Here is a 24,455-nt window from a genome sequence, read left to right on the forward strand (position 1 = left end):
ATAAAAGAGGAAATCGACACTAACACAATAATAGTGGGGTACTTTAGCACCTCACTTACACCAATGGACAGATCAGCCAAACAGAAAATTACTAAGGAAACACAAGGTTTAAGTGACACAATAGACCAGATAGATTTAATTGATATTTATAGGACTTTCCATCCAAAAACAGCAGATTACACTTTCCTCTCAAGTGCACATGGAACATTCTCAAGGACAGATCACATCTTGGGTCACAAATCAAGCCTCAGTAAATTTAAGAAAATTGAAATCATATCAAGCATCTTTTCAGACCACAACGCTATGACATTAGAAATCAATTACAGGGAAAAAAACGTAAAAAGCACAAACACATGGAGGCTAAAAAATACATTACTAAATAACCAAGAGATCACTGAAGAAATCAAAGAGGAAATGAAAAAATACCAAGACAAATGACAACGAATACACGACAATCCAAAACCTATGGGATGTAGCAAAAGCAGTTCTAAGAGGGAAGTTTATAGCAATACAAGTCTACCTCAAGAGACAAGAAAAATCTCAAACAATCGAACCTTACACCTAAAGGAACTAGAGAAAGAAGAATAAACAAAAGCCAAACTTAGTAGAAGGAAAGAAATCATAAAGATCAATAAAACTAAAAGCTAGTTCTTTGAGAAGATAAACAAAATTGGTAAACCATTAGCTAGACTCATCAAGAAAAAGAGGGAGAGGATTCAAATCAGTAAAATTAGAAATGAAAAAGGAGAAGTTACAACGGACACCGCAGAATTACAAAGCATCCTGAGAGACTACTACAAGCAACTCTATGCCAATAAAATGGACAACGTGGAGGAAACGGACAAATTCTTAGAAAGGTTTAACCTTCCAAGGCTGAACCAGGAAGAAATAGAAAATATGAACAGACCAATCACAAGTAATGAAATTGAAACTGTGGTTAAAAATCTTCCAACAAACAAAAGTCCAGGACCAGATGGTTCACAGGTGAATTCTACGAAACACTTAGAGAACAGGTAACACCTATCCTTCTCAAACTCTTCCAAAAAATTGCAGAGGAAGGAACACTCCCAAACTCATTCTATGAGGCCACCATCACACTGATACCAAAACCAAAGATACTACAAAAAAAGAAAGTTACAGACCAATATCACTCTTGAAAATAGATGCAAAACTCCTCAACAAAATACTAGCAAACAGAATCCAACAACACATTAAAAGGATCATACACCACGGTCAAGTGGGATTTATACCAGGGATGCAAGGATTCTTCAATATACGCAAATCAATCAATGTGATACAACATATTAACAAATTGAAGAATTAAAATCATATGATCATCTCAATAGATGCAGAAAAAGAAAATTCAACACCCATTTATAATAAAAACTCTCCAGAAAGTGGGCATAGAGGGAACCTACCTCAACATAATAAAGGTCATATATGACAAACCCACAGCAAACATCATTCTCAATGGTGAAAACCTGAAAGCTTTTCCTCTAACATCAGGAACAAGACAAGGATGTCCACCCTCACCACTATTATTCAACATAGTTTTGGAAGTCCTAGTCATGGCAAATCAGAGAAGAAAAAGAAATAAAAGGAATACAAACTGGAACAGAAGAAGCAAAACTGTCACTGTTTGCAGATAACATGATACTATACATAGAGAATCCTAAAGATGCCACCAGAAAACTACTAGAGCTCATCAATGAATCTGGTAAAAGTTGCAGGATACAAAATTAATGCCCAGAAATCTCTGGCATTCCTATACACTAATGATGAAAAATCTGAAAGAGAAATTAAGGAAACACTCCCATTTACCACTGCAACAAAAAGAATAAAATACCTAGGAATTAACCTACCTAGGGAGACAAAAGGCCTGTAGGCAGAAAACTATAAGACACGGATGAAAGTAATTAAAGATGATACCAACAGATGGAGAGATATACCATGTTCTTGGATTGGAAGAATCAATATTCTGAAAATGACTATACTACCCAAAGCAATCTACAGATTCAATGCAATCCCTATCAAATTATCAATGGCATTTTTTTTACTGAACTAGAACAAACATCTTAAAATTTGTATGGAGACACAAAAGACCCCGAATAGCCAAAGCAGTCTTGAGGGAAAAAAACGGACCTGCAGGAATCATACTCCCTGACTTCAGACTATACTACAAAGCTACAGTAATCAAGACAATATGGCACTGGCAGAAAAACAGAGATACAGATCAATGGAACAGGACAGAAAGCCCAGAGATAAACCCACACACCTATGGTCAACTAATCTATGACAAAGGAGGTAAGGATATACAATGGAAAAAAAGACAGTCTCTTCAAATAAGTGGTGCTGGGAAAACTGGACAGCTACATGTAAAAGAATGAAATTAGAACACTCCCTAACACCACACACAAAAATAAACTCAAAATGGATTAGAAACCTAAATGTAAGACCGGACACTATAAAACTCTTAGAGGAAAACATAGGAAGAACACTCTTTGACATAAGTCACAGCAAGATCTTTTTTGATCCACCTCCTAGAGTAATGGAAATAAAAACAAAAATAAACAAATGGGACCTAATGAAACTTAAAAGCTTTTGCACAGCAAAGGAAACTACAAACAAGACTAAAAGACAACACTCAGAATGGGAGAAAATATTTGCAAATGAATCAATGGACAAAGGATTAATCTCCAAAATATATAAACAGCTCATGCAGCTCAATATTAAAAAAACAAACAACCCAATCAAAAAATGGGCAGAAGACCTAAATAGACATTTCTCCAAAGAAGACATACAGATGGCCAAGAAGCACATGAAAAGCTGCTCAACATCACTAATTATTAGAAAAATGCAAGTTAAAACTACAATGAGGTATCACCTCACACCAGTTAGAATGGGCATCATCAGAAAATCTACAAACAACAAATGCTGGAGAGGGTGGCGAGAAAAAGGAGCCCTCTTGCACTGTTGGTGGGAATGTAAATTGATACAGCCACTATGGAGAACAATATGGAGGTTCCTTAAAAAACTAAAAATAGAATTACCATATGACCCAGCAATCCCATTACTGGGCATATACCCAGAGAAAACCATAATTCAAAAAGACACATGCACCCCAATGTTCACTGCAGCACTATTTACAATAGCCAGGTCATGGAAGCAACCTAAATGCCCATCGACAGATGAATGGATAAAGAAGATGTGGTACATATATACAATGGAATATTACTCAGCCATAAAAAGGAACGAAATTGGGTCATTTGTTGAGACGTGGATGAATCTAGAGACTGTCATACAGAGTGAAGTAAGTCAGAAAGAGAAAAACAAATATTGTATATTAACGCATATATGTGGAACCTAGAAAAATGGTACAGATGAACTGGTTTGCAGGGCAGAAATTGAGACACAGATGTAGAGAACAAACATATGGACACCAAGTGGGGAAAGTGGTGGGGGGTGGTGCTGGGGGGTGGGATGAATTGGGAGATTGGGATTGACATGTATACACTAATATGTATAAAATGGATAACTAATAAGAACCTGCTGTATAAAAAAATAAATAAAATAAAATTGAAAAAAAAGTTCCTAATAACCTTCCTCAATAAAAACTGAAATAAATTTTTTAAAAAAGAATTTAGTAAAAAAGGAAGTTTTTTTAAAAAAAGCTAAAGTTGAAAGATATTTTAAAATACAAAGACAGATACTTACCTTGCAAAAAAAATCATTAAATAAAAAAAATGTAATGTGGTTAAGCAACAAAGTTTTTTATAGTTTAAATAATTGTACCACATGGAGTGCAAATCAATCACACCAACCTGCTTGATCTTTCAGTAAGAAGTAGTAAGCAAACCGTAGACAGGAAGCATATGCACAGAGATGAGGAGGAAAAAAAGAAAAAACATTATTTCTTTTGTAAAACAAAGAAAAATGTATAACAGCGTTTATTTATAGTATAAGTATAGGATAAATCATTATAAAAACTGAAATAGAGCAGTTGTATGCAAAAAGAAAAGTATATTCAACATAATCAAAGATAATAATTTAAGCAAGATAATAAGATTTAGTGTAGGATTACAATTCAAATCAATCTTAAGAGCTCACACTGACTCCCAAACTCCTGCAAACATAACAGTTCAGCAACAAATGGTGGACATGGAATTGGGAACCTGCTAAGACCTGGGAAGTGATCTAAAAGGGCAAACAGAAAATTAAGCCAATTTTAAATATTAATAAGTTAAAAGTAGCAAAAGTCACATTGTTCATTTTCAAAATTTCCCAATTCAATGACCTTCTAATAGGATACATTACAGGTGTGCCCCCTTTAAGAAAATCCAACACAAAAACTTCCACCAACTAGAGTTTAGAGTAATCTGTAGTGATTATGTGATTAACAAAAGCATTTAATAAAGAATTTTTAAAGACAGCAAGTTCTCCCAATACAATTGATTTCCCAACTTGATTTATAAGCAACTTTTTCAGAAAAAAACATTTATTGCATAAAGTGAAGTACACCTGTATAATAACAAACTTGTATTCAACCTATTAGTAGACTGTTAAGGGTAATTATAATAATGATTCTATAGAAGTAAATGATCAACTGATAGTTCAAACAAAGAACACCTTAAAAAAAAAGGCCATTCATATTTTTAAAAGGAAAGGTACGCACAGCAACCACATGCTGGGACAACCATCTCTCCACTTCACCAACACATCCACAGTGCAACAAAAGAATTCAATGTTATATGCCAGATATATAAAGAGTAACTAAAACTGCTTGAACTGAACAAGGTACAACTCATTTCTTAATATACTTTGATGTAACTACTTTCTAAGGATTAAAGTAAAATTTTAAAACAGAAAATTAAATTATAATGCCACGCACTCAGATATTTTCTATATTTTGCAGTTTGTAATACAAAATGAGACTTCTGCATGGTTTCTAAAGCAATTTCATGTATTTTATAGGTTAGTCTATGAAATTAATTGTCTTGGTAAAATGTAAGAATTGCAATAGAGAAAATAATTCCTAATATTCTTGGAAGTCTTCCTCTAGCAAGCTAAAAGCATAAGAACAATAACCAAATGTTTTTGTTATTAGTTTTGGAAAGGCAGGTATACAGATAATGCTTTAAAAAGCAGTAAGCTGCAAACTAGTACAAGAAAGCATCAATTCTCTTTTCTTCTGAAAACTAAAATATAAATACAATTAATAATACTTTTCAACTTAATTTATTAAATTACAGTTTAAGAAAAAGCCTTTAGGTTTGAAATAAGTCTAGATAGATCCTGCATAACAATTTCATGTGGATCTGAATTCTCTAATCACACCTTAGAAAGTTTCTTAAAATCAATCAGGTAATTCAGAAATAGGGATAAATGGCCATTTGAAATAAAATACCATTCAATTTATCTTTACTTGCTTCAAACTTTACATTTTTCTTTATTAGGGAGTTTTCAATCTTAAGCTACCCCTAAGAACAGGACACCAAGGAGTAAAATCTTTGTAACTATAAGACATGTTATAAAGGGCACTGGTGTACTTCCAAATATAAGGTGTACCTTAAGAAATTCAGGATTTTGTTATTACAGGTCCCTTACCTGACTAGGATGTATCATGAAACATAAAAAGGAACCAAGAGTTATTCTCTTATACAGCTTACTAGCTCTCTTTACATTATCTCAACTGCAAAAGCATGACTCTCTCTTCCACTGTCTCAAACATAAGCGTAAGCGTATGTTTTAACAATTATGGTTAACTGGAAGCAATGAAGAGGGGAGCTAGAGTCATCACATGCTTTGTTTTACTAAGAAGTCCAACACGTATTCTTTAGTAATGACAGGGAGCGGTGCAGCATTTCTCAAATGAAGCCCATGGGTTATGGAAAAGCCAAAGCTCTGTTAGAGAATTTAAGAGCTACCACTCACTAGGCAAGAACTTATCCAGAGGTTTCTCTATGACAGAACATGTGGAGTCTGAACTACTGCTGCTGCTACTGCCTGGAAGACAAAGAAATGAGCCCAACGGGAACCAAAGAAAGAGGAAACAAGAAAATGAACACATACACAGAGACAAATTCAATTCCAAAGAAAGAATTTTAAAGGACAATCAAGCTTTGTATTAAAGAACCAAAACCTACTTTCCCTTAAAACCAGTCTTGGTAGTCTATGCAGTATTCTCTAATTACAAAGCCATACAGGGGTATTAGAAAGTCTATTCCTTTAAGTATCTACTGTGGGCAAACCCCACTATTCACTTAAAATATAGTAATTCAGAGGGTTGGAATGAAAAGAATAAAAATAAACAAATCATTTGGTGACATTTAAGTCTATTTAAACCATTTAGGTTGATAAGCTAAAAGAACTGAGTTTTAAATTTTAAAGTCACGAACAATTAAAATTACAGGAATGATAAATTACCCTTTAATACAGACAGTTTGGTTTGTCTTCAGTTTCACTCTTTCACCTCCAAAACACCAGACTATCAGATGTGATTATATATGTTTAAGGTTTCACAGCAAAACTTTGAAAGGCTTACTGAAATTTTTAAAATTTCTAAGCCTGGAAGGAAGATATGTTACTATTAAATATTTTAACATATTAAGCAGTGGCATTTTTTTCTATTTAAAACTTTATTTTTAACAAATCTATCATCTGCTTTAACTTTGAATACTTTACTCTGAAAAAATAGATGTGAACACAAAACCACTTCTCTAAATCAGGGGTCAGCAAACATTTTCTGTAAAGGGACAGATGATAAGTGCTTTAGGCTTTGTAGGCCATACAGAGGCATGTGAAGGCAGCTGTAGACCATATGTAAACAAATGAGCATGGCTGTTTCACAAACTTTTATTTACAAAAACAGGTGGTGGGCTGAATTTGGCCAGCAGACTACTTGCCAACTCTTGCTCTAAATTATATTTTTCCTGTCTTTTGAAGGACTCTTTATGGCTTTTAAAATTGGGACACCTGATCAAACAGCGATGGGTTTATTTTCAGCAAGAACATTCTAATAAGACAAGCAAAATATGCACCAGCTTGAAAACAATGATCCACATTAATGGAAGAGAGTTCTGAAATAAATATTCAGGGTTAAAGGATTTGAAATGTAGGCCATTATAATATGTCTCTCTCTTTTGCATGTCATCTATATCTTTATCACAAAGAACACAGTCTCAATTCATACTTAGCAACAAGTGCCCAGTGTAACAGGTGAGAATGAGAGTACATTTTATAAAGAAAATACATTTTACATTCTATTAAAAATACAATCCTTCTACAAATTTATTACTTAAAAATTCAATGATTAAAGCATAATCATGTTTGAAAAAAAATTCCACATTATCCTAATTTCCTAAAAATTTAGATTCCTAACATAGATAAAAGTCCTCACATTAAATTAAAACCCCATGTGAAATTTTAAAATGGTATATCCACTATCACAGATTTTTATAATTCTAAATTGTAAAAAAAAAACAAAACAAAACCAGAACATATTATATGCTAATTCATCTAGAAATAGGAGATCAGTATAGGAGGAAAAAATAATGCAAAGTTAACCAGGTATATGGCATACTTCCTCTGTTCTAATTGCTACCACAATTAAAAATGGCAAAATAAAAGGCATGCACTCGACAGCCTTAGGAATGTTAAACCATCATCAGGCAGCAATCTCATTTAATTTCCAGAACACTAAAATGAACTTACCCCTTCTTTTTTTCCTTTTCTCTCCATCTTCTCCAACCTCACCCTCTTCATCATCCTCCTCCTCTGACCCACTGATATCAGAGCCTGATATTTCTTCCCCTTAAATAGAAATTTAATACAAAGATGTTTATTCTGTGCCAGGTCACTGGCTATTTAGGAAATGCCTATATAAACTTTCTACATTAAGTTTTTGTGCCCTAAACAAACCTTATTTTAATATTCCTAGACAGTATAGCAGATATGCTAACCTCAGAAACAGATAGATTTACACAGAGGCTTTATTTTTAAAGTTCCTAAAGAGAAGTTAGATTCTGATCTGTTTAAAATTTAAAGTGATTAGTTTATGTACAGTTCTAAATGTTACATGTTAGAGTTATTATTTCAGTCTTTAAAAAATATGATCACTTTTGGGGAGTATTTTCTTAGTTTTCTGTTTAAGATTTTAAATTCATTCAATCTGTTTATTTTTTTAAGGGTCATAAAACTGTCATCGACTATATCACATGAAGTAATTAAAAAGAAAAAGGGCTTATTTGTACACAAATATGTTAACTTTAAAAATTTAAAAAAGGATTAAGCTAATATTAATGCAAATTAGTGCTATAATACCTTCAAAGTAGTTATTTAAAATTACTACTGTCCATATATGAAATGTCTAAGAAAATAAAGGTAACTGGGGGAGGAGTAAAATATACACTAATCATAATATAATATTTGAACCTGCAAATAAAAGATGGAAAGAAATCACAGAGTCTTGGGAGAAGAAATTCATTAAACATATTTTGTTCTTTAAGCCTAGAAACAATGACACCCTGGTAGCAATGAACACACCTAATGCCTAAATCTTGGTTTCTAAATACCATTCTCCAATGAAAGGAGCCAGGGAGAAATAAATGACTTTAAGGCCAGGGTAGGGAAAATTTAAAAATGAGCTCTAAGCATCTGTGGTGCCAGAAAGTGAGGAAGTGCTCAAAAACCAAGTAAACAAACAAACTGATAGGAGCATGCTGACAGGATATATGAACTACCCTGAAGGAACTCCTAATGGCCAAAGCTGGAACAATCTGAACAATAAAATAAATAATATTATTGTATTATAAACCCACAGACTAAAATAATTATCCATGAGTCCATACTGACATAAAAAATACTCAAATAAATAAACAAGTGGGGGAGAAGAGACTGCTTTTCCTTACAGTAGAATTCCAAACACTCCAAACACTAAACATTAGAAGGAACAACGGGAAGAGAATGCCACCATTGAGCAAATGCACAAACTACTGCTGGATGCTAACATTAGTGGAAGAAAGGATGATGAGAAACAGGACCTTTGTACAGTCTCAAAGTATTGGGTTGGCCCAAAGGTTCATTCGGCGGGTTTGCAAAGCAGAAATAGAGACACAGATGTAGAGAACAAACGTATGGACACCAAGTGGGGGTTGGGGTGGTGGTGGGATGAACTGGGAGACTGGGATAGACAATATATACACTAATATGTATAAAATAGATAACTAATAAGAAACTGCTGTATAAAAAATAAAATTTAAAAAGTAAAAAAATAATTTTAAAAAAGGTTCATTCAGTTTTTTTCTGTAAGATGGCTCTAGTAGCACTTAGTTGTCTTTAACTTCATTCGAAACGATTTTGTTAGATTGTATGTGACAGCTGTCACATCAGTGTGTATTTAAAAAAAGACTTATCAAAGCTGGTGAATTTTTGTGTACCAATTTTAATACTGAAGATGGAAGAAAAAAGGAACATTTTTGGCATATTATGCTTTAACATTTCAAGAAAGGTAAAAACGCAACTGAAATGCAAAAAAAGATTTGTGCAGTGTATGGAGAAGATGCTGTGACTGATCAAATGTGTCAGAAGTGGTTTGCGAAGGGTCGTGCTGGAGATGTCTAACTGGATGATGCTCCACAGTCTGATAGACAAGTTGAAGTGGATAGCAATCAAATCGAGACAGTAATTGAGAACAATCAACGTTATACCATGCGGGAGACAGCCAACATACTCAAAATATGCAAATCAAGCGTTGAAAATCATTTGCCCCAGCTTGGTTATGTTAATCGCTTTGATGTTTGGGTTCCACATAAGTTAAGCGGAAAAAAAACCCAACTTCTTGACAGTATATCCTAATGCAATTCTCTACACAAACGTAATGAAAACATTCCATTTTTAAAACAAATCGTGGTGGGCAATGAAAAGCAGATACTGTACAATAATGTGGAATGGAAGAGATCGTGGGCCAAGCTAAATGAACCACCACCAACCACACCAAAGGCCGGTCTTCATCCAAAGAAGGTGATGTTGTGCATAGGGTGGGACTGGAAGGGAGTCCTCTATTATGAGCTCCTTCCAGAAAACGAAACAATTAATTCCAACATGTACTGCTCCCAGTTAGACCAACTGAAAGCAGCACTCGATGAAAAGGATCCAGAATTAGTCGACAGAAAATGCATAATCTTCCATCAGGATAACGCAAGACGGCGTGTTTCTTTGATGACCAGGCAAAAACTGTTACATCTTGTCTGGGAAGTTCTGATTCATCTGCCATATTCACCTGACATTGCACCTTCGGATTTCCATTTATTTCGGTCTTTACAAAATTCTCTTAGTGGAAAAAATTTCAATTCCCTGGAAGACTATAAAAGGCACCTGGAACAGTTCTTTGCTCAAAAAGATAAAAAGTTTTGGTAAGATGGAATTATGAAGTTGCCTGAACAATGGCAGAAGGTACTGGAACAAAAAGTTGTTCAATAAAGTTCTTGGTGAAGATGAAAAATGTGTCTTTTATTTTTACTTAAAAACTGAAGGCACTTTTTGGCCAACCTAATATCTCTCCACAAGATACACATTAATTACAAAGGAAATAATAAAACAGTAGATTTATAGTGGAGAAAATTTGCAGAATAATTATGAGAAAACTATAAATAAATACAAATTGAGGAACATTCTACAAATACATGACCAGTACTCTTCAAAAGCATCAAGATCATGAACAACAAATAAAGACTGAGGAATTGGAGACTGGTGGAAACTAAACAGACATGACAACTAGATGCAATGTGTGATCCACAACTGGATCTTGGACTAGAGGAAAAGGGCATTAGAGAGAAAACTGTCAAAAGTCTAGTAAGGTCTGTGGATTAGTTAATACGTTTGTATCACTGTGAATTTCCTGGTGTCAATAATTGAACCATGGTTATGTAAGATGCTAACATTAGGGGAAACTGGCTAATAGGTATATAAGAACTCTTCTTGCTATACTTGTGAGTTTTCTGTAAGCCTAAAATTATTTCAAAATAAAAGTTAAAAAATTATTCTTTTAATGTTTCTGCCTATTTTTTAATTGTTTTTATGATTAACTCTATTAACTGGATTATTAAAACAATATGTCCTAAGAGCATAAATAAAATGAAATTTATTAAAAATAAAGTCAGTATTACCATATTACCAGCAATTCTACCTCTGGGTATATACCCGAAAGAACAAAAGAATTGAAAGCAAGGACTCAAACAGGAATTTGTACACCCACGTTCATAGTAGCATTATTCACAATAGTCAAAAGGTAGAAGCAACCCAAGTGTCCATCAACAGATGAAGGTATAAACAAAACATGGTATATACACACAATGGAATATTATTCAGCCTTAAAAAGGAAGGAAATTCTGACACATGCAACAATATGGATGAACACTGAGGACATTATGTTAAGTAAAATAAGCCAGACACAAAAGGAGACATATTATATGATTCTACTTACATGGGGTACCTAGAATAGTCAAGTTCATAGAAATAGAAAGTAGAACAGTGGGTTACCAGGGACTGAGGGAGTGAGAGGGATGGGGATCTAGTGTTTAATGGGTACAGAGGTTCATTTGGGATGATTAAAAAGTCCTGGAGATGGATGGTGGTAATGGTTGCAGAATAATGTGAATGTACTTAATGCCACAGAACTGTACACAAAAATAGTTAAAACGGTAATTTTTATGTTATGTATATTTTACCACAATAAAAAAAATGTAAAAAAATAGGGTAAGCAAAATAAAGATATGAACTCAATATTAAGAAATCTAAGAAACTTTACATCTTTAAAACATACTGACTATAAATACCACCTAGTGGTCACATTTAAAATACCAAATTCCATTATCTAAGAGGCAGCTCAATTACTGCTTTTCCTCGATAATCTTACTCAGATTTATTGAATCAGCACCTTCTCCAAATGTTTGTAATGCTGGCATCTCTGGATTTCATATCTGATCTAACCAGTTTCCCCACAGACTGAAAAGAGGCAATTTCAAAGCCCTTTATTCACCTGGTATGCAAAGGAGCCCTATGCCAGTTAGTTCTTAGCATGAAGATTCAGGGAGTCACTGACTGCCTAATAATGGTTGGTAAATTTCTCGCCCTAATGAATAAGGTCTGCAAATTTTCTAAACTTCTGACATTATATCCTGTTAGAAAAGAATTTCCAGGGCCTCCCTGGTGGTGCAGTGGTTGAGAGTCCGCCTGCCAATGCAGGGGATACGGGTTCGTGCCCCGGTCCAGGAGGATCCCATATGCCGCGGAGCGGCTGGGCCCGTGAGCCATGGCTGCTGAGCCTGTGCATCCAGAGCCTGTGCTCCGCGACGGGAGAGGCCACAACAGTGAGAGGCCCGCGTACCACAAAAAAAAAAAAAAAAAAAGAATTTCCAAAATAGAATCTCATGTTCAAATTTAAACATGAAAGCATATTTTCAAGGTCATGCAATGAATTTTTACTTAGAGTAAACTAGGTTTACCCATGACTCTCTGACTGCTTTGTTTACTTCAAACAATAGTGACTGATACCTATCACAAAGAACTCTGGTCATTTTCCCTAAATACATGTATGGTAGAACTTGCTCTTATACAGAGACAAATAAAAATTCATTATTTAATAAGTGGACATATGAAATCTTTACAAAAGATCATGGGGACTGAGATGAAGGTTTAAATTAAATGAATTTTTTAAAAAAATCAATACACAAATATTATATAATTCTACTTGAGCTTAATATGGAAATGTTAAAGTATGTAAGTATCAATTTACCTTGCAGAAATATCCCCTTAAATATCAATGTTAGAGGTTCAGAGAATTTTTAATAGGTGGCTTTTTATTAGAACACTTACTGGTTAAACAACATGTTTTTAGCCAACATTAAGATTAATATTTTGAGAAAACGTTACCTTCTTCAAGCTTTTTTTTCAGTTCTTCTATTTCTTTCTGAAACTGACGAAGCAAAGCATCCTTTGGATCTTCATTAATTCTAGCTTTATTTTTAATATTCTTAGCACGATTAGCATACCGCAATGTACTGATGGTTTCATCGTAATTGTAATCTGCTGGTCCGATGTTTGCACACTGTTGAATTAGGAATACAAAACGTTTTACACTTGACACAGATTAATACTATCATTATGAACATATCAAAAAGAATTTTGGAATATATTTCCATTCCAGTCTTCCTGAAAAAGAGGGAACCACCACATAGGTTTCCAAACAATACAATTATAGACTCGCACACATGGTGTGCTAGAAAAAATAACCACAAATTTTAAAAAGTAAAATAATCAATAGTTTAAAAAATGTTACGAATATTAACTACTGGTATAAACAGGAATCTTAAATTTTCCTGATGATAACTATACCACCAATTAAGTCTTACCATCATGGTTTTTGAATTTCCTCCTAAGGAATCCTGAAGAAGACGAGTCAATTTAGAGTTACGATAAGGCACATGAGTGCTTTTTCCATCAACCAAGGCAGAAATAACATTACCAAGGGTAGAAAGTGAAAGATTGATTTTTGTAGCTTCTTTCAGGCGCTGCCCAGTAGCTCCAGTTTTTGCTTGTCTTTCTGAACCCTTACAATAAACAGAGATAGAAGTAAAGCTAAAATAAAAAATACAGAATATTCTTCCCAAAGTTAAAAAAAGTATTCTAACAGTAAAAAATCTAATATGATTATCTGGAATTCACTTCAAAATAATACTGGAAGGGAAGAAGTGGCTGAGGGTAGAGATGAAATAGGACTGGCCGTGAACTGATAATTGCTGAAGTTGGGTGATGGGTACATGGGAAATCATTATACTATTCTATCTACTCTATACAGGTTTGAAATGGTCCATAATTAGTAGTAAGTTAAGGGGACTTCCCTAGTGGTCCAGTGGCTAAGACTCCACACTCCCAATGCAGGGAGCCCAGGTTCAATCACTGGTCAGGGAACTAGATCCCACATGCTGCCACTAAGAGTTCGCGTGCCGCAACTAAAGATCCCGCATGCCGCAACAAAGATCAAAGATCCCACGTGCCACAATTAAGACCCGATGCAGCCAAATAAATAAATAAATATTAAAAAAAGAATAATAAGTTAAACACATACATAAGTAAAACTTAAAAATTATATAATCACTCCTTTTCACTTGAATTATTATTGATTTATAAAATAAAAAGAAATCATAAGAGTTATTCTTAAGTAGCATCCTGTTACTTACAGCAAGATCTACAAGATGGAGCTTCCCCATCCTGACATGCATGTTACCATCAACGCCTTTTTCACTGCATTCTATAGTAATTGTAAAGATGGCATGGGAACGGGAACTATGTTCATTCATATTAGTTGCACCAACAGAACCTTGAATAAAGGGAGGAAATTATTTAAAACTACAACAACAGGGAATGCCTTTAAAAATAATTAAATATCCAGAATACTGAATTTCATCAGAGCCAACAGCCAGAGAGCATGGCTAAAACATAAAAACTTAGGTATATTTAGCCATTATTAGAAATTTCTGACAATTTATGTTGATAACAAAAAACTGTATTTTTTTCACATGAAAGGGGATTTGAGGACAAAATACTTAATTTCAAGTATTGCTGGCTTAAAAAATTAACTAATTTACATTAAAAAATACATGTTAAATAATTCAAAAAATTAACTGCTGTTTCAGCTGTCTCTAAAAAGTATTATTGATATGTTCTGGGAATCAACCACAGGAATACTTGCATATATACATTAGATGATACAAAGATATTCAGGGAAGAACTGTTTGCAACAGTGAGAGATCAGAAACAACCAATATGACAGTGGTTAATCAATTATAGAATAGTCACACTATGAATTACTAAGCAGTCTTTTTTAAAAAAAATAAGGTAGATCTGAATGACATGGAAAGATACCCATAACATATGAAAAAAAGAGAGGAATATAGAGTATAATCCCATTTCTGTAAAACAAAAGCATCCATTCAAAATATGCTAAGAATTTGAGTGTGTATAAATATTTTACATGAATATATTGTGCAAACAAAGAAAAAGATCTGTTTTGTTTTTCACAATAGGCATGTATTGGGGATTTTTTTCTTAAATTCCAAAGTATTTTAAAAGCAGTATGTTAATTTCATCCAATGCCAAAATGATTTTCCTACTATATTCATGTAGAGCTTCTCCATGTGAGCTGTGATTTTACAATTTAAACATTAAAAGGGTACTCTTTATTAGCAAATGGCTATATTATAAGTCAGATAACTAGAAAGTAAATTGTACTGGTAAAGAAAAGTAAAGCCCAATGAAAGAAGGTAAATGGAAAATCAGTGAGGGAAAATGCAAGGATCTGTGATTCCATACTATACTTTTCTGTTTTCTTTTAAATCAAGTTATGAATTTTTAAAATCAAATTTATGATTTTTTTCCAAAAATATAAAAAACTAATAAATCTGACACCACTTCAAATCATCTATTCAGAAGTAACACACTATACATATTTCCACAGAGTGGTAGTAGGTCTTATTTTATCTTGTTTTTTTTCCACTTAACGTTATCTCCTACATATATTTCCATGTAAAAACCAACTTGAAATTTTTACTAAAATTGATTTTGTTATTATCTTACTGGGAGATATTTGGGGTTGTTTCCTATTTTAGTTCTTCATAAGGGACACTAATATGAGCATCTTTGAGCAGATATTTTTCTTTCTCTTTAGAATTATAACAATGGATTCTATTTTCCAAACTGGAACTACCTTATGAAAGGATAGGAATAGTTTTATAGCTATGTGATTATCAAAACAAGCTATAGCAGTGTTTTTCAGTTTGGAGTGGGAAAGAAAGTATAATTTGAAAAAGTCATATTAAATATTTTAATACCCATTGTTTTTGCATTATAAGTAAAGCATGCTATTTATGATTGTGATTTTTCTATATTTCCAGTTATGAAAACAAAGCAATGCAACAGACATTATGTCAAAAGTGACCTACACTGAACTTTAGAATCCCTAGGAGAGAATAGCTTGCAGCAATCAAGTAGACTAAATGATCCAACCTAACACACTGCATAACGGAAATAAAACATTTCCATAGCTGTAATTTTTGTCAAAATATTTATTTTGGAATAAAAAATTAAATTTTTATGTTTTTCAAGGAGGTACAGAAAAACTTATCCCAATCCTTCTCTTCCCCACCCCCCTCCTCCTTGGCAACCACAAGTCTGTTCTCTGTACCTATGAATCTGTTTCCATTTCATAAATATGTCCATTTGTGTTGTATTTTAGATTCCACATATAATTGATATTATATGGTATTTGTCTTTTTCTTTCTGACTTAATATGATAATCTCTAGGTCCATCCTTGTTGCCACAAATGTTATTATTTCATTCTTTTTTATGTCTGAGTAATGTTCCATTGTGTGATATTCCTTCTTTATCCATTCATCTGTCGATGGACATTTAGATTGTCTCTGTGCCTTGGCTATTGTGAATAGTGCTGCTATGAACATAGGGGTGCTTGTATCTTTTCAAATTATAGTTTTGTCTGGATATATGTCCAGGAGTGGGATTGCTGGATCATCTGGCAACTCTTATTTTTAGTTTTCTGAGGAACCTCCATACTGTGCTCCATAGTGGCTGCACCAATTTACATTCCCACCAGCAGTGCAGGAGGCCCCCCACTGCAGCTAAACCTTTAATTCTTGAACTCAATCTATTTATTAATGAAGACTATTTTCCTCTCTGCTATCTTAGGTGTTCAAATTTCTTTACCTTCCTTTCATTTTATTTCTCTCATTAGAATCTTTTCATTTTTCCTTAGACAAATCTCACATACCAAGTTAAATTAATTCTTAGGTAGTTAATGGAAGGTTTTGGTCACTATTGTGAGTGGAATCTTATGTTAAAAATTTCTTAAGTTAAATAAGCAATACATGAACATATTCCTGGTATAAAAAATTCAAAAATACAAAAAACATAAAGTGAAAGCTCCCTATATCCCTTTCCCCCACTCTTATTTCCCCTTCACTAAAGGTAACCACTATTAAATGTCCTTTCATTTTGTATTTCACATACATACATGTGAACACACACACACACACACACACACACACAAAATACCCAAATATGTAGTTTGATAATTTGGCTTTTTTTACACATGGGATGATGCATTACATACTGTGCTAGTTAGCTTTCTTTTTCCCTTAATATATATCTGGAAAGTCTTTTGGGTCTCTACATGTAAATTTAACTCACTGTTTTTTTTTTGTTTTTTTTTTACAGCTTCATTATAGTCCATAATATTTTTGCACCATAATTTATATAACCAATGTTTTATTGACAGTTATTTAGGTTGTGTCAAACTTTTTGCTATTACAAGTAATGCTGTAATAAGGTATTTTTTTGTTTACACCAAAAAATATTTTTCTAGAATATCTATCTACAAATAGAAACAGTGGGTCAAAGGAATGCATTCTTAAAAATTTCAACAGATACAACTATACTGCCCTTCAAAAAGGCTGTATATTCCCATCACCACTGCCCATTTCCTTAGAGCCTCACCAACCTGGATATCCTTTCATCCAAACTGATGGGTAAAACATCTCCTACTGTTGTTTTAATATGCATTTTCCTGATTACTGGTGAAGTCGAACATCCTTTCATATACTTACTGCTGTGTATAGTTCTTCTGTGAACAACATAGTCATAAACATCTTTTGCTCATTTTCCTGTTAAAATTTTCGTATTTTTCTATTATTTGGTTTATAAGAATACAATTGAATTTTTTTAATTTTTGCTTTGTTTCCTTGAGTTTGCTAGATTTTTAGTCTAGTCACAAAAATCTAAAAAAAAAAAGGTTATTTCCTATGTTCTTTTCTTTTACCTCTAATCTCTAATTGCTGTTAGCAACATCATTAGTACTGGGCCTGGGGCATCAGCAATATTGCTGAAACTTTTTATTCTTTAGAAAAAACTTGAAATGATTACTAAAAAGAATGCCACTTTATTTAATTTTGTTTGCTTTTCTTGTCAACAAAAGGGAGGCATTATAGTGCCTGGTTAATGCTGACTAATGGTATACATTCAAATACTCACTCTGCTACTTATTAATTAGTATATGACCTGGACAATTTACTTTCAGTCTCAGTTTCCTCATTCATAACATAGGAATTTAATACCTTCATAGTCCATTTCGAGGATTAAAAGAGATCACTCTTATAAAGCATTTGCACAAGCACTTGCCACACAGTAAGTACTCAATAAATGTTACCAATATTATTATTACTAACAAGAGACAACAATATGAGAGTCTCAAAGATATAGCACTATTGCTAAGTAACAAAATTTTGGTCAGCATGGAAAGCAATCTGTGATATCTTTCATTCATATATGCTTTCCACATAGTAAATAGTCAAAGAGGAAGGGTTTCCAAGAAACCTAAAAATCCAATCCTTACGGCACAAAATGCCATACCAGGTTGGCTTCGAAAAGAGCCGACTCCACACATAAATGTTTAATTACAATTAAGCAATATACTTACGATTTTTGTGGCCCAGTGTCATAATTCTATCCATATCATCAGCATTATTTACCACATAAGCTGATAAATCCTTGATATAAACTCCCACATCAGGTCTTTCTTTAACCTAAAAAAAAAATCATACAGACTTTACACATATATCCATAATTCTTCCACAGTTATTTATTGAATATCTACTACATGCTGGACACTGTGCTAGACAGTGAGGATACAGTGATGAACAAGGTAGACAGTTTCTACACTAGTGGAGGTAACAATCTACAGGGAGAACATACAAATGAATAATTACACACACAAATTATTTTATTTTATTTTATTTCAGTTGTGATAAAGCCATGAAGAAAAAAAAATACAGGAAAGTATAAGAATACAACATAGGGACTTCCCTGGTGGCGAAGTGGTTAAGAATCCACCTGCCAATGCAGGGGACACGGGTTCGTGCCCCAGTTCAGGAAGATCCCACATGCCACGGAGCAACTAAGCCTGTGTGCCACAACTACTGAGCCTGCACTCTAGAGCCCACGAGCCACAACTACTGAGCCCGTGTGCCACAACTACTGGAGCACCTAGAGCTCATGCTCCGCAACAAGAGAAGCCACTGCAATGAGAAGCCCGCGCACCGCAACAAAGAGTAGCCCCCGCTCTCTGCAACTAGAGAAAGCCTGTGAGCAGCAATGAAGACCCAACGCAGTCAAAAATAAATAGATTTATGAATAAAAAAAGAATGCATTATAGACAGACTTAAGCTAGTGAAGCAGGGACAGGATAAGTTCCCCAAGATGATGTTTAAGCTAAGACTTGAAGAAATAGGAGGTAGACAATCTGTGTTAGAACAAGAGGAAAACAGTATGTGCAAGAATCCTGAAATGAGAAAAAAACTAGGTTTTTTTTTTTTTTTTTTTTTTTTTTTTTTTTGCAGTACGCGGGCCTCTCACTGCTGTGGCCTCTCCCGCCGCGGAGCACAGGCTCTGGACGCGCAGGCTCAGCGGCCATGGCTCACGGGCCCAGCCACTCCGCAGCACGTGGGATCTTCCCGGACCGGGGCACGAACCCATGTCCCCTGCATCGGCAGGCGGATTCTCAACCACTGCACCACCAGGGAAGCCCAGTTTTGTTTTTTTTTTTAGTACTCTGTAAGAGTTTATTGTGCACGAAAGAACAGTTTGTGAACTGGGAATCTTCAAACTCAAAACCAGTGTGAAGCTCAGAGGCATGACCTAACAGGATGACTTAGGAAGTGAAAACCAGGAAGTTGTCTAAACAAAGACAGAGGTTGCCTCCTCTTAATCAATCACTTGGAAGTAAGGCCAGCCTGGCTTGGGAGCTCTATGAACATGACCTGGGGAGGCAAGTAGTGCAGGGGCCGCGTTCCAGGAGATGTGAGCTCTGGTCCCAACAACAGCTCTCAACCTAAAAACCAGGTATTTAAAAAAATAAAAACCAACGAAACAAACAAAAGCCAGGGAAAGAGTAGGCGGCAGGGGGTGAAATAGGTGGGAAATCTGGCTACAGAGGTAGCCAGATAAGATTAAGAGGCAGAGCTAAGATTAAGAATAGTAATTGGTCTTTTTTTTTTAATTATTGAACTGTAGTTGATATACAATATGTTGGTTTCTGGTGTACAGCAAGGTGACTCAGTTATATATATGTATATGTATATACATATATATACACACACACACATATACATATATATTCTTTTCCATTATGGTTTATTACAGGATATTGAATATAGTCCCCTGTGCTATACAGTAGGACCTTGTTGTTTATCCATTCTATATATAATAGTTTGCATCTGCTAAGCCCAGACCCCCAATCCATCCCTCCCCATCCCCCCTCTGCCTTGGCAACCACAAGTCTGTTCTCTATGTCTGTGAGTCTGTTTCATAAATAAGTTCAGTTGAGTCATATTTTAGATTCCACATATAAGTGACATCATGTGATATTTGTCTTTCTGACTTACTTCATTTAGCATGATAATCTCTAGGTTGATCCACATTGCTGCAAATGGCATTATTTCATTCCTTTTTATGGCTGAATAGAATTCCATTGTGTGTGTGTGTGTGTATATATATATACATATATACATACATATATATATATATATATATATACACACACACCACATCTTCTTTATCCATTCATCTGTCGATGGACATTTAGGTTGCTTCTGTGTCTTGGCTATTGTAAGTAGTGCTGCTATGAACACTGGGGTGCATGTTATCTTTTCAAATTATAGTTTTGTTTGGATATATACCCAGAAATGGGATTGCTAGATCATATAATAACTCTATTTTAAGTTTTCTGAGGAATCTCCATACTGTTTTCCACAGTGGCTGCACCAATTTACAGTTCCACCAACAGTGTAAGAGGGTTCCCTTTTCTCCACAGCCTCTCCAGAATTTGTTATTTGTAGACGTTTTGATGATGGCCATTCTGACCAGCGTGAGGTGGTACCTCATTGTAATTTTGATTTGCACTTCTCTGATTATTGGTCTTTATCTTAACAGCAATTTGAAGCCACTGGAGTATTTCACACAGCTGAATGAAATAATCAGATCTATGGTAACCATGTAAAAATATTACCTTTCCATGAGTAACTTTATGAGAACTTTTACCCAACTTGAAGGCTGTATTTGGGATATATTTATTTAAAATACAGATAGTATTTTAATACTATCTGTAAAATACAAATAGAAATACAAAATTCACTTTTCAAGGCCCTAGAAGTCACATCCACAAATCAACAGAATAAAGTGAAACTGAGGCAGAGGCCTGTGGCTGCCAGTGGGGCAAGCCATTCCAAAGGTAGTAAGACCACACAAAGACGACAAACAAAAGTTTATAGCAGAAACAAAAGTCACAAAGGCAAATACTCTAAATTCTAGGTGTTGATTTTAAATCTAGTTAGAGGTTTTGGGTTTCTTTAGTCTCTTTTATGATATATTTATACATTAGGAAAAATTACCTTTTTTCTGTCATGAGATATACATTAAGCCCTAATTTTACTAGTAGTAAAGAAATGTGTTGGTCTCTATAAACCAGTGGGTTTCAAACTGTGCTCTGACAAGCACTAGAGGGTCCATGGTGGCAATGAGAGGGCCACTGTGTGAGTTTGGGGGTTCTCAGATCCAGACACAAGTTCTAAAGAGAGCTTTACTTTCATGTATTTTATAGATTGGGCTTCCACATAAGGTTTGGTTTGATTCAACTGTTTAATGGCTTTAAATCTTTTAAAATGTTTGAATATTACTGGTTTATATCAATGCTTCTCAGAAAAATCTATGGTAAAGAATTATACATATATTTCTAATGTGGAAAGTGATATCTCTGAAAAATACAAAAATCATGCACTTGGATACCATGACAATGTCAAATTGCTATAAAAGTTTTTAAGCATGTACTTTCATTTACTATTCTCATCTCATTGCAGAATGAAAACAAACACTCTTCAAACTGGCATCAGTCTGCAAAGTCTATGGTCATTCCCAATCACAAGATATTAATTCTATATTCAATTATTAATTGTAGATAATGAGACATGAAATATGAAGAAACTGAATATGATTCTGAAATAAAGCAGGACCCTGAGACAAGATGGCAGATAGAAGGACATGAGCTCACCCTGTATCAAGAAAACACCAAAATCACAACTAACTGGTGAAAAACCATCGGAAAAAAAAAACACTACAACCTACCAAAGAAGATATCCTACATCCAAAGACAAAGGAGAAGCCACAACAAGACATTAGAAGGGGCTCAATCACGATAAAATCAAATCCCATATCTGCTGGGTGGGTGACCCACAAACTGGAGAATAATTATATCACAGATGTTCTCCCACAGGGGTGAAAGTTCTGAGCCCCACATCAGGCTCCCTATCCTGGGGGTCTGGCATCGAGAGGAGAAGCCCCCAGAGCATCTGGCTTTGAAGGCCAGTGGGGTTTGATTGCAGGAATTCCACAGGACTGGGGGAAAGAGGAACTCTACTCTTGGAGGGCACACACAAGGTCTCGTGCACACCAGTGCCCAGGGGAAAAAGCAGTGACCTCATAGGAGCCTGGGCCAGACCTACCTGCTGGTCTTAGAGAGTCTCCTGGGGAGGCAGGGGTTGACTATGAATCACTGTGCGGACAAAGACACTGGTGGCAGTAGTTCTAGGGAGTACTCACTGGCATGAGTCCTCCTGGAGGCTGCCATTTTCTCACCAAGACCTGGAGCCACCCAACAGCCTGTAGGCTCCACTGCTGGGACTCCTCAGGCCAAACAACCAACAGGGCAGTAACACAGCCCCACCCATCAGAAGACAGGCTGCCTAAAGTCTTCCTGAGCCCACAGCTGCCTGCTAAACAGCCCCCTTGACACGGCCCTGCCCACCAGAGGGACAACACCCAGCTCGACTCACCAGTGAGCAGGAACCAGTTCCCCCCACCAGGAAGCCTGCACAAGCCTCTTAGACCAGTCTCATCCACCAGGGGGCAGACAGCAGAAGCAATAAGAACTACAGACTTGCAGCTGGCAGAATGGAAACCACGATCACAGAAAGGTAGACAAAATGAGATGGCAGATGACTATGTCCCAGATGAAGGAACAAGATAAAACCCCAGAAGAACAACTAAGTGAAATGGAGATAGGCAACCTATACGAAAAAGAATTCAGAGTAATGATAGTAAAGATGATCCAAGATCTCAGAAAAAGAATGGAGGCACAGACTGAGAAGATACAGGAAATGTTTAACAAAGAGCTAGAAGATCTAAAGAACAAACAGAGATGAACAACACAATAACTGAAATGAAAAATACGATAGATGGAATCAATAATAGAGTAAATGAGGCAGAAAAATGGATACTTAAGCTGGAAGACAGAACACTGGAAATCACTGCTGTGGAACAGAATAAAAAAAAAAAGAACGAAAAGAAATGAGAACGGTCTCAGACACCTCTGGGACAACATTAAACACACTGACATTCACATTATAGAGATCCCAGAAGGAAAGAGCGAGAGAAAGGACCTGAGAAAATATTTGAAGAGATAATAGCTGAAAACTTCCCCAACATGGCAAAGGAAACAGTCACCCAAGTTCAGGAAGTGCAGAGAGTCCCAGGCCAGGTAAACCCAAGGAGGAACATACCGAAACATGTAGTAATCAAATTGACAAAAATTAAAGACAAAGAGAAAAATATTAAAAGCAACAAAGGAAAAGCAACAAATAACTTAAAAGGGAATCCGCATAAGGTTATCACCTGATTTTTCAGCGGAGACTCTGCAGGCCAGAAGGGAGTGGCATGATCTATTTAAAGTGAAATCAGTGCTTTGTGACCACCTAGAGGGGTGGGATAGAGAGGGTGGAAGGGAGACGCAAGAGGGAGGGGATATGGGGATATATGTATAGCTGATTCAAAGCAGAAACTAACACACCATTGTAAAGCAATTATACTCCAATAAAGATGTTAAAGAAAACAAACAAAAATAAAGTGATGAAAGGGAAGAACCTACAACCAAGAATACTCTATCCAGCAAGGCTCTCATTTAGATTTGACAGAGAAATCTAAAGCTTGCCAGACAAGCAAAACCTAAGAGAATCAGCACCACAAAACCAGCTTTGCAACAAATGCTAAAGGAACTTCTCTAGGCAGAAAAAAAAAAAAGGACGTAAATACACACCATAAAATTATGCATGGAAAAGCTCACCAGTAAAGGCAAACATATGTTAAAGGTAGGAAATCATCCACACACAAATACGATATCAAAACCAGCAATCATGAGAAGAGGAGAGTACAAATGCAGGATACTAGAAATGCATTTGAAATTAAAAGACCAGCAACTTAAATCAATCTTGTTTATATATAGAATACTATATCAAAACTTCATGGTAGGGCTTCCCTGGTGGAGCAGTGGTTGAGAGTCCGCCTG

General features: G+C 35.2%; 1 protein-coding gene across 4 annotated transcripts in view; it reads right to left on the bottom strand.

The window, feature by feature from the left end:
* Positions 1 to 24,455, bottom strand: part of KIF3A (kinesin family member 3A) — an 88,050-nt gene that overhangs the window by 19,174 nt on the left and 44,421 nt on the right. For all 4 annotated transcript variants that reach the window (XM_081232447.1, XM_081232448.1, XM_081232446.1 and 1 more), the window contains exons 5-9: positions 18,543 to 18,648; positions 14,235 to 14,374; positions 13,407 to 13,604; positions 12,928 to 13,102; positions 7,711 to 7,809 (exon numbers count right to left, since the gene is read on the bottom strand). In XM_081232447.1, the coding sequence (XP_081088573.1) occupies positions 7,711 to 7,809; positions 12,928 to 13,102; positions 13,407 to 13,604; positions 14,235 to 14,374; positions 18,543 to 18,648 (718 nt within the window). The remainder of the gene's footprint in view (positions 1 to 7,710; positions 7,810 to 12,927; positions 13,103 to 13,406; positions 13,605 to 14,234; positions 14,375 to 18,542; positions 18,649 to 24,455) is intronic.

This window comes from Mesoplodon bidens (genome assembly GCF_964165515.1).
Source record: "Mesoplodon bidens genome assembly, chromosome: 4".
NCBI classification, from domain to species: Eukaryota; Metazoa; Chordata; class Mammalia; order Artiodactyla; family Ziphiidae; genus Mesoplodon; species Mesoplodon bidens.